Below are 12,623 nucleotides of genomic sequence, written 5' to 3' on the forward strand. Positions count from 1 at the left end.
CGTCAAAAGATCACAAATCGTATCTAGTTGAAGACATTACCCTTAAAAATTGAAAAAAATTCCCTCGTTCCCCGCAAATGAGGGAAACCTCCAAAAAAATTACAAATTTAAAAATCGCTAATTTTCGAAATTTTTTCACTTTTTTTTCTTAAAACTTCCATAACTTTTTGAAAAATCAACAAATCAACATAATTTTTTTTTATACTAAAACCTTAGATATTTACCTTTCATTTGATATCATTTTTTTGAAAATCTATCACTTAACCTGCTCATTGGGGGGGATTTAAAATGGCAACTTTTTTACAAAAATTAATTTTTTCAACTTAATTTTTGAAAATGTTCCGGAAAGACTGCGTCCTTTAAACATATATCAAATTAAAGCTTATTTTATGTACTACAAAATGAAAAAAAAAAATTTGTCCCGACACTTTTTTTTCTACATTTAAACGGCTGCCGTAGTTAAAAAAACACTATTTTTGTGTTAAAATTTTCGATTTTCGATTTTAAATTTTCAACTTAAAAATGCTATAACTTTTTGAAAAATGTATATATCAGCACAAATTTTTTTTTTCTAAATACATTATAAGTACATCTTTCATTTGACATACTTTTTATTAAAATTGGACAATTTCCCCTTATATAGGGGGCGTTCAAAACTTAAAATATTGTAAAAAACATAGATCTTTTTCAACTGAACTTTTGAAAATGTTCCGGAAATACTGCGTCCTTTAAACATATATCAAATCAAAGGTTATGTTATATACTATCAAATGAAAAAAAAAAATTTGTCCCGACATCTTATCTTCTATGTGCAAATGGCTGTCGAAAATTTAAAAAAAAATGTAATGTTTGCGATAAAAATTACATTTTATCGGGATGTTTTTTGTACTTAAAACTGCCATAACTTTTTCAAAAATGAACAAATAAAAATAATATTTTTTTGTATTGAAACCTTAGATATTTCCCTTTCATTTGATATAATTTTTTTTGAAAATCTAACACTTATTCTGCTCACTGGGAGGATTTAAAATAGTAACTTTTTTACAAAAAAGAATTTTTTCAACTTAATTTTTGAAAATGTTCCGGAAAGACTGCGTCCTTTAAACATATATCAAATTAAAGCTTATTTTATGTGCTATAATATGAAAAAAAATATTTGTCCCGACACTTTTTCTTTCTACATTTAAACGGCTGCCGTAGTTAAAAAAACACTATTTTTGTGTTAAAATTTTCGATTTTCGATTTTAAATTTTCAACTTAAAAATGCTATAACTTTTTGAAAAATGTATATATCAGCACAAATTTTTTTTTTCTAAATACATTATAAGTACATCTTTCATTTGACATACTTTTTATTAAAATTGGACAATTTCCCCTTATATAGGGGGCGTTCAAAACTTAAAATATTGTAAAAAACATAGATCTTTTTCAACTGAACTTTTGAAAATGTTCCGGAAATACTGCGTCCTTTAAACATATATCAAATCAAAGGTTATGTTATATACTATCAAATGAAAAAAAAAAATTTGTCCCGACATCTTATCTTCTATGTGCAAATGGCTGTCGAAAATTTAAAAAAAAATGTAATATTTGCGATAAAAATTAGTTATTAGCGGGATGTTTTTTGTACTTAAAACTGCCATAACTTTTTCAAAAATGAACAAATAAAAATAATATTTTTTTGTATTGAAACCTTAGATATTTCCCTTTCATTTGATATAATTTTTTTTGAAAATCTAACACTTATTCTGCTCACTGGGAGGATTTAAAATAGTAACTTTTTTACAAAAAATAACTTTTTCAACTTAATTTTTGAAAATGTTCCGGAAATACTGCGTCCTTTAAACATATATAAAATTAAAGCTTATTTTATGTACTACAAAATGAAAAAAAAAAATTTGTCCCGACGATCTATCTTCTATACGCAAATGGCTACCATATTGAAAAATATACTATTTTTGTATGATAATTATGGGTTTTGTATTTTATTTTAATAGAAGTTGATGTTGCTTTTGCAATTATCCATCAATTTTTTAAAATTAAACACTATCTACAGATTTGCATCGAAGCGTTTCTTATGATAGTGATTTTAATCACTGTCAGATTAAATCTATACTGGACCCTACTATGCAATGTCTCCACTATGCCGCGACCCCACTGTGCTACCGTTTTAATTAGATTATTTTATATTTTACAATATAATTAAATATGTATGTTACCATTAAATAAAAATAAGTCGACACCCTTTCAAGTTATAAGGGTAGATTTTAAAAAGTAATTATTAGCTGAAAAACCAAGAATTATATGTAACTAAAAGAAATGTAAATTTTTTTCCTATATTGTATTTATTTTGCGAGTAATCGAGTGGTTTGTGATAAATCGATCACTCTGTATATTGCAAATGAATATTCCGACTTCTTTACGAATAATATTTGAGTCTTCATTGATCTTCTTGGACTCAGAGTTTTATTCGAATTACTAATTTCCTCACTTGAATATTAGCAGGGTTTAAAATATGATTATATGTTCGTTATTTCAAAATAACAATGTTTCGTTCTTTTTTACTATTAATTACCTAAATCGCGTTACAAATATCTCTTAATTCACATCTCCAGTATAATCGTTGTCTATTTCTGTTTAATTTTCGTGAATAATAAATGAAATTGTTGGCAATTAAAAGATTTTGATTATTGTTTTATTTCAAAATAAAAGGCTTCATTTTAAACGTATCAAACATTAAACATTAAGTATGGTAACTAACATATTGTTAGTCTACAATTATGTAGACAATAGTAAAAACTAAAAATATAAATTATTGTAAATAGAAGGCTATATATTAGTAAACTAAAAAAAATTATAGAAATTCAAAAAAGTAGAAATTTTTTTTTTTTAGACATTACTATTATTACTATTTTTGCATAAATACATTATGTGGTAGACATTAATTAGTAGATCATTTTTATTTTTCCGATAAGCAATACTTTTGTCAACAATAAATATAGTTTTCAAAAAAAAATTGGGGAGATAAACCTTATAGCTCTTCTAGTTACCTCTATGTCCACAATGTTATCATTTTTGCAATGAAAATTTTAATGCTTAAAGTTGTTATCTTAAAATATGCACGCTAAAAAATATTATCTAAAATATTGTATCTTTTCAATCACCCTCAATTTAACCTTAAGTAGTTATGTAACTTAAGATTTAAAAAATAATGTATATTAAAAAACAAATTATAATTTACAATTATAAATTATATTTAATGCCAAAAATGTAGGTTACTAATAGTAACTATGGTGATTGACGTAAGATATGATTGCAAACGGCACTAAATTCTGTGGAGTGTATTTTTTATTTAATATATTTTTAGACTTGAAAACGCAAAAAAAGGTGTCTTGTAATATTTTTCATTCCATAATCAAATCACTTTTCCCTTTACAAGTCATTTTTTAAACGATTAGAATAAAAATTCAATTATATTAAACAATGATAGTCGACAATGATAATTCTCTACACTTCATACAGCCATTATAAGCTATTCTTTTGGAAAAATAATAAGCCTGGGTTTATATAATAATATTATTATCGTCTCATGCTCTTTCCACGGGGTACCTTGTGTTTTTGACATCTCTGCTTTTTTTTATTATTATTTATTACAACCCTCTTGTCTGTGCACTCGTTTAGTTTTGCACAGTTTTATTATTATTATTATTATTATACCGCTGACGTGATTTTTTCTACCATCATATTCGCCTCTGTGTAGTTGCCTATATAGCATCGTTTTTTCCCTGACGATTATCATCCAACTACCTCGCCTATACCGCATCTCTTATTCCCCTTTATAGATCCCTTATTCTATTGTAGAACTCCGCCCATTGACCAATCATGAAAAGAGTATTGTAGGGGAAATACTGCGGATGCAGCCATTGTCGTATCCCTTTCTTTCGCCTTTTCACGGTTTTCACGTTCGCGCTGAAAGATTACAGATTACTACTACAATAATCGTTAATATAGTATAGGTAGGAGGTACATGGTATTATATTTACGGGCGTCGCCGTTTTATATCATAGGACATTAAATAATACATTTTCAAATGCATTGTAATTACGAATATTTTTTCATGCTCATACAATGCCTTTTTTGAAAATTGTTCTTATCCAACTCATAGTATTACACTACAGCTAAATATTAATAAAACGGCAATGAATTTTATATGAATATTAAATTTTGTATATTTGATATAAATACCAGACAACGTTGATGATGTTCTGTCATATGTCTTCAGAAATAACAAAAAAAAAAAAAAAGTCGCTATGTACAAAAACTCGAAGAAAACAAATATTGGGAAAATAACATTATTTATGTACAATATTTCTATAAAATAAGAAATAAAACGTTAAACTTAAGCTAGCAGCATAATGATATTACTATAATCTCACAATTTGCTGTTGAGACGCTGGTAGAGATCTCATTGAATCGTTATTATTGATTTGTAATGCTTGTAATGGCTTTTGAGAATTAACCTGGGGTGACGATTTTTCTACATCTTTTTTTGTAATAACAATTTCTCCTCCACTATTCAATACTGAACTTTTATTATCACTCTTATTTGTCACTTCATTACCGTTACAGTTACTATTAAGAGGTGACACATTTGTAATCACATCACTAAGGTCAGGATTTGGATTTTGACGTGTTGGTAGAGTTTGCTGGCGAGAACCCGTTCCAGCTGCTAACAACTCTCTTTCTTTTGTGTTCCTCCATTTCATTCTTCTATTTTGAAACCATATTTTGACCTGGGAGTCTTTTAACGCTAATTTATCGGCAAGTCTTTTTCTATCAGGTTTGCTTATGTATTTTTGTAACTGAAATCTTCGCTCTAGTCCTTTACGTTGTTGATCTGAAAATACAGCCCGACGCATCATACCTCTTCTTGGTTTTCCTCGTGATGAAGTTCCATTAATTCCTGTTCCATTGAGTCCGTGATGAGAAGTACCACCATGGCTATGTATAGTAGCATGGTGTAAATGGGCGCCTTGCAAGTTATGATGATGCGATTGATGAACTGAATGAATGGCAGCAGCAGCCGCAGCAACATGATGTAATGCTGCTGCAGTGTTGTGATTATGCGCAACAGAGTTTTGAAGATGCTGATGTAATGCACTTGGTGACGGATGGTGTGAATGTGGATGTAAAGTTCTTAGAACACCGTTGGTATTTCTATGCATCCCCCCAGGCCTCAGAGTAGGTGTCGATCCAGCTGACGGCATTAGACTATTTAAATGATTTGCTGTTAAAATGGATGTACTTCCGTTGACTGACATTCCACCATCCCCATAAATATTACTCGAATTATCGCCAGCTGCCATAACCCAAGGAAAACCATTTATCCTATTATTATGCATTAGCATTTCTTGATGTCGATATTGCATTGAAAATCCATTACTTACAATAGATTGAGGTGGAGTCATACTTCCTCTATTAGCTGTGTGACTTTCTAAAAAAAATACATTCAAAGTAATAAAAATAATAATATTGATTTAGTACTAGATTGAATTTTTAATATATTTTACAGTTTGTCTTCATAGAAATCCAGCAAATTTTTAGAGAAGCACATAAATGTATTCAAATAACAAACAATAAAAAATGTTTGTATTAAACTCCTTGTTAAAGAAATTATAAAAAAAGATTTAATTATTAATAAATAATCAACTTTAGTAAATTTAAGGTTGTACTATAATTTTTGAAATTCAATCTGGCCATAGTGGGAATAGACATAGAACCGTGTGTAGAGATTCAAGATGGAGACAACAAACATTTTAACTAGCCTATCCTTTTCTAAATGATCTATATTTTTTGAAGAATATACTGAACTTACAAAGATTTTTTTTTTTAAATCGTATTTTGTGAAATCAGTTTAAAAATCACTCTTTAATCCTAAGAAAATTCTCGATTTTTATTGACTTTTAAATTTTACCGGTTCAATATAATAATAATAATAATAATAATAAACTAATATACAGAGTGTTTCACCATGCTCTGATATCTATAATCATTTTTTAACAAGGTATTATTTAACGTTACATTTTTTAAAAATAATTTGTACAGTTTTGAGAATTTTTATCACTAATAAAAAAGATATTACTAGTGATAAATAATAAAAAATGTTCTAAATGTAGTCCAAAACTGTACAAATTATTTAAAAAAAAAAGTAACGTAAAATATTTGCTGGTTCAACAATGATTAAAGATGACAGAATGTGGTAGGATACTTGTATACATGTATAAAATTATGTCTTATATAAGGGATTATTTCCTATAATTTATGTCTACAATTAACTAATAGAAGTATCAACAGAAAATAAAAAAGTGTATTTTGGGAAGGACGATCTCTGGGTCAACCCACTACCTTTAAACCAAGTGCTAAACAAAAATACCGCACCAGTGACTCAATCCGAAATTTTTTTATGGGGATCATAATTTTAAATAATATTAATGGTCTTTTTTTTTATAACTACTAAAAATTAAAAAAATACTATTCATTTCAAGGGGAGTGGTAAAATAAGAATGAAATATTAATCAAATTCAATCAAAATTCCTCTCCTCTAGAAAATTATTAAAAATATGCCACTGTTATTTAAGGTAATGAGCGTTGTAAAATTTAGAAAAAAATGTGTCAAATAATTTTTATGGTTCTTGTCTATAAACAAAAACCCTGTAGACAAAAACTCGATTTAACTATTGTTAATCTATTGTACTATAATAACTATTAGTAACTAATTAACAATACTACTGTCACTTACGAAGTGCGTATTAATTGAGCATATTACATTAAAACATAATAAAATTATTTTAAGTATAAACATTTAAAAGTAACTTTAATTTGTCATAATTAATAATATTAATTTATTATATTAAAATATAATATATTGTCAACGCAGAAATAAGTAATTTTATTTTTATCAAAGATAAAAAAAATTGAATTTCGTTAATTTATTTAATTGAGTAATTAATAATAATTATATAATTTAATATATTTCATTTGTAATAATTTAGGTCATTATTTTATTTAAACGAAAACGTGTATATATTTAAAAATGTTTTGAAGTAAGGGTAATGTAGAATGTTATTTGTTATAATTGGGTTATATGGAAAGATAATTTTTTGTAATAAGTTTAATAATTATTGTTTATTATTAAACTTTAATGCTAAAATTATTCATAAAAGTTTAGTGAAATATCCAAAATGCTTGTACTATTGTTTTTCCATTTTGGTATAATAGAAAAATAATATAATAAATATACATTTCATTGATTCGTAATAAAAGAAAATTAAAATATCTTAACAATGGATTCACTTATAATATTGTGTCATAAACAATGTGAATTTTGGCAATTGTTATTAAAAAAATATGTCGATAAAGATAAACTGTTGGATTTTATTTGTAGGGTAATGCATCTGTTGTTATTACGAGTTAATTAGCACGCCGTTTATGTATTAACTTAAATATTTTTTTTTTACAATTTCTATGTACTAATACATATTTATCTTCAATATGTCACCGCCGTAGCAAATGAATTTAATTATTCTATCCCTAACGCTAATCGGTCATGTTTTGAGTGTACATGACTAAAGAATAAGTCTGCGTATAATGTTTATATTAATTTATAAAATTGGATGGGGACGAACGGACGTGCACAGTGTGCATTTGACAGCGTATAGTACGAGGGGAAAAGAGCGCAACTGCAGTTCTTCGCGTTTGTCCATTATCCATTTGTTCGCTATATAAATATTTAACAACTTATTATATTTTTCCCCTTCTACGTACAAATTTCTCAAGAAATTGGATAGAGGCAAAAAAAAATTTAATTGATATCAAGGAATTTGTATTCAATAAGTACATTATTGAAAAGACATTTCAAACAACATTTTAAGCATATAACGATTCTTTAATTTTTTTAAACCAAGACAATTTTCGAGAGCTGTTAAATATACAGTGCAAAGTGGAAGAATACTATTCAGTGATTTAAGATAATTAATTACTCTACTAATTAAATTAAATGTTATTATTTATTTATTTCAAATAAATTTTAATTTAATTTCTCAATTTTTCTTATTTAATTTTCATTTCTAAACATATCATTTGTTTTAATTTTGTAATAAAAAATCGTGTTATTACAAATTAAGCTTTTGATTAAATATTTTTGTTGTACTATGATAATTTGTTAATAAGTGAGTTCAATACCTTATACTCTCATGTGATTTTAACTATTAACAGAGAGTTGAACACATTATACGTTGTAAATTGTAACATTTACATGCTTACATACTTCTGTAAAGCACTACATTCAAATAATTTTCCATAATAGATTCATATGAAGTTAGCACAGACACAACTTTATAATAACTGGTGTAATTAGGATTTTAAATCGTTCAAATGTGTTATTTATTATTATTTGTTTATTTATACACCGAATTTATATAAATTAAAATTTTCCTTAAGCAGTGGTGTAGCCAGGATTTTTGCTTGAGGAGGGTCTAAAGATTTTTGTTTGGCTTATCACACACTCTTACAAGCACTAATGTCATATACTGATAATAGTAATAAATGGATAATGGGGAGGGGGGCACATTGGCTACGCTATTGCTTTAAGCTACTTCTTCGAGATTTTTATATGAAATTCGAGAAAAAATCTATTGGCTGACACCTTTTATATTTGATCGATATAAACTATATAAATAATAAAATAAGTTCCAACACTGCTATGAACGACCCTTACAGCCTATACACGTGCCACCAGCTTATGCAATTGACGCTTATTCATTTGCCTTTTACGACGCATCTCGAATGTCAAAAACATACAAATCCTTTCAATCTTACCACATAGGGAGTTTAGCTTTAAGTATGATGACCATTAATTATTATCATAATCATACGACGTACACATACTTTTTTATAGCGTCGTAACTAGATTAATCATTTAAAGGCGTACGGAATGATTAATAATGGAAAGTTTGTAAAAGTTGTAGTAGTTATTATAAGCTTGCACCACTTTGTTAATCTGCTATATGATAATTAATGTATTTTATACCTGAAACATTATGCAGCGATACTGGAGATGGCGGTGTAGTGCAACATGAAGTATTGCTACTTGGTCTTTCATTGGCGTTTTCCTTTTTACAATTTGCATTTGTAGTTAAGGCTAAAAGCACAGGATTGTTTTGGTCGGAACGAGAACTATGATGTTGATTAAGTCTCCTAGCAATAGGTTTGGCTATAAACGTCGTTGGCGATGTGGTTGTTCGAGTCATTGAATGATAATTTTGTTGATTATAGAGGACATCATCAACTCCTTAAATAAAAACAATAAATATCAATTATAGAAATACTATAAAATCATTACAAGCACTAGAGTAAAATTGATATTTTATTAAAATTTCAAATAATTTTAATTTAATTCAATTTTTAGTACAATTTAATGTTGAATCTGAAGTTTTTTCTCAAGACACAATAGCAATTAAAATATTCTAAAAAATGAGAACTTACTATAGACATATCTAATAACTACTGTTCAATTAATTAATTTAATTATTCTATTTTTTTTCATTATTTATGTTTATGCATTAGTTTTATGAGTTCGTCTAATATTATCAATGAATCATTTTTTAACTAAAAATATAAAATTATTTAAAAAGTAATATTTTCGTTTCTTAAAAAGAAGGTGTTGGACATAACCTTTGTGATTAGAATTGTAAGGATAAAGTACTAGAGATGCTAAGATCCTATTACAATAGTGCGAAGTATACATTTATTTTTAGATAATTTATACTGATTAAATTTGCGAATAGGTACAAATAGGGGTTCTTTAGCTATTTAAAACCCCCAAGACATCAACAGCATCTACCAACAGTATTCTAATATTAAAAAAAAATATACATTTACATTGAAAAGTTATGTAAATTTTTTATATTATAGTACATATTTAGTTTTATTGATTATGTGTACTTTCATTAAAATTAATTATTTTAGGCATGAAGACATACAATCAAGTATGGAATAAGGAATAAAAAAATTTTTTCTTAGTATTTAAGCACCCCAAACACTATTTGTGCCCATGTTTTGAGTTTAAAAAGAGATTATTTGATTTGCATAATATTAGGCTATTCCATTATTACTATTAAAGAACAATATAAGACATATCCCGGTGTTAAAGCCGACAAAGAAGACTGCACAGAGTGCCAAAATTAAAAGGAAATCTTGCAAGAAAAATGCGATAATAGGCTTTATAAGCTGGCCTATTCAGTGTATATTTTATTAGCTTGTTTTTAAAGTTGATCATGTTGTATCATCACCAATAAAATTATTGAATATAATTCTAAACTTTTGCTTACATTTTTAAAATTAAAATTAACTATTCCGTAGTCCATACTGTCAATGAGAATATTTGACATCTGCTGTAAAATAATCATAACTTTTTTAGGAATGTTCCCATTTGTAAAGTAAGCGCAAAATAGACAGTAAATATTACCCCAATTCACAAAATATGATGTATAACTCTTTAATTATTTTTGAACAAATATTTCATCTCCTATCCCCTTGTATTAATGTTACTATGTGTAATTCAATATCATACTAATATTTGTCTTTATTAGTTATGCTATTAAGAAGTTTAAGTAGTTTCGTATTACAATATAAAATTCCTTTATTTGCTTCTGTAGTTAAGTGCCTAACAATCATATAATAAGTTTTACGCGTGACTTCCCTAAGCAAGTCATATCTGCGAATGACGGACCATAAATCTTGTCCATTCACTCTTTCTCTATCTTCATTTCTTTATGTAAGCACAAACCTCTTTTTATTATTTAATATTCAAACAAGTTGATTATTAAAACTACAATTTTTTAAATAAATATGAATGAAAACTTACCATTAGGTGAAGCTGCCGCTGCTGCTGCAGCTGCTGCAGTTATCCTGAGAAATGCCGCAGATGCTAAGTGTTGATTTTGAGACACATAGCTCCCAGAACTACTTGAGCTACTAGCATTACTACTACTTCTACCATCTCCTAAAATTGCGCTAACACTGAACGTTATCTTCCTTTCATCGACTTCTTGTTGAGCTAATCCACATCGTCCAACATCTGCACTTTCATCTATGGAAATATCAAGTAAATATTGTCAGAAAACAACAATGTTTACCATTCATACGATTTATTTATAATCAATAATATTATTATGGCAAAAATTATACTCTACATGAAACTATTGTTCATTAATTGTATATACTATTTTATATTAATGAAAGTCATTTTAATAAACGACCAACTTACCATTTGGTTCGTCGGAGCAACTACTTGAATTACTACTTGTAGTGCTATCAGTTCTCCTTCTAGGGACTGTTTTTTTCCTTCTTCTGCCTTTTTCATCAGTCTCGTCTTCTTTTCCTTTAAGTGGAAAATCGCTTTCAACTTGTTGTTCGATACATTGGGGAGAATGCAATCCATCATCATTGTTATTATTACATGATATCAATAAATTATGAATTAAAAACGACGTGGAAGATGTTCTATATCTGTTCTCATATTGTTGCAACTTAGTTGGTGGAATCGCTTTATCTGTTGAATCTTGATTTTCACATCGTTGTTCCCCTGTAATTCTACCATGACCTTCTTCTCTTTCCATTGGAGATCCAATAGGAGTTGAAGTAAGGGTGACTGGCAGCATAGTAAAAGTATTATAACTCTAAAAACAGTTTATAGGAGTTAAGTATAAACTGAAAAATTATTTTAAGAATAAAACATAGAGATTAAATTAATACAAATCAACACATTTTAAGTGTTAAATACACTCGGCGTGCTATATTTGTAATATCATACACCGATTTCCACTCTAAGTTCGAGAAGATATTTAAAGAAAGATATACTTACTGTTATTATTTCCGTTAAAATATTAAACTATCATTTCTTTTGATCTAAAATCACTAAACAGTGTTGATAAAATTATTTAAAATTATTATTGATGTATTATTTAGTAATAATGTTTCATAGTACTCTTATTATTATTGTTATTACAACTACGAGCACATTGGCAACTTAGTGTCGCGGAGGTGGGTAAAGCACTGATCAACCTAAGGGATGCTGTTGGAGGGTTGTTGTACGAGCGCGACGGCGCTTAACACTACACCCCTACTCAGTGCGCGTCTACTACTCTTCTACATTATTCCTCCCTTATCCTTTTCCATTCTTTTGTTTTTTCTCTAAAAGGGGACTGTCAGATGCAGTTATACAGCGGCACGCCGATAATTTTCCGACGGCCATTGTAGTGGGTGGAGTCTTGTATTATATCCTTAAGTATTTCTCTTTCTTAGCCATCTCCTTAATTTTATATTTTTATAACGTATATTACATACGATTAATTTACCTCAAATGATAAAATCTAAAACAATTAATGGTCGATATTATAGGATTTTAATCTTTTGTTAATAGAATAACAAAAAAGTATTATTGTAATAATAATACTATTAATGTAAATATTCATAAAAGTATTAAAGAGTATTCGAAATTACTAAGATAAGTCATGTAAGTTTTATGAATTTCTATGTAGAAGCTTCAATTATAACTAATAATA

General features: G+C 27.7%; 1 protein-coding gene across 1 annotated transcript; it reads right to left on the minus strand.

Moving 5' to 3' along the window:
• Positions 1-4,004: 4,004 nt before the first annotated feature.
• Positions 4,005-12,532, minus strand: LOC126897793 (homeobox protein vnd-like). Its single transcript, XM_050671665.1, has 5 exons — positions 11,924-12,532; positions 11,327-11,738; positions 10,925-11,149; positions 9,089-9,349; positions 4,005-5,494 (listed from the first exon to the last, which is right to left on the minus strand). Exons 2-5 carry the CDS (start codon positions 11,718-11,720, stop codon positions 4,425-4,427), a joined length of 1,950 nt encoding a protein of 649 aa, XP_050527622.1. The 5' UTR covers positions 11,721-11,738; positions 11,924-12,532; the 3' UTR covers positions 4,005-4,424.
• Positions 12,533-12,623: the final 91 nt, after the last annotated feature.

This window comes from Daktulosphaira vitifoliae, unplaced genomic scaffold (assembly GCF_025091365.1).
Source record: "Daktulosphaira vitifoliae isolate Bord-2020 unplaced genomic scaffold, ASM2509136v1 Scaffold_2, whole genome shotgun sequence".
Lineage (NCBI taxonomy): Eukaryota > Metazoa > Arthropoda > Insecta > Hemiptera > Phylloxeridae > Daktulosphaira > Daktulosphaira vitifoliae.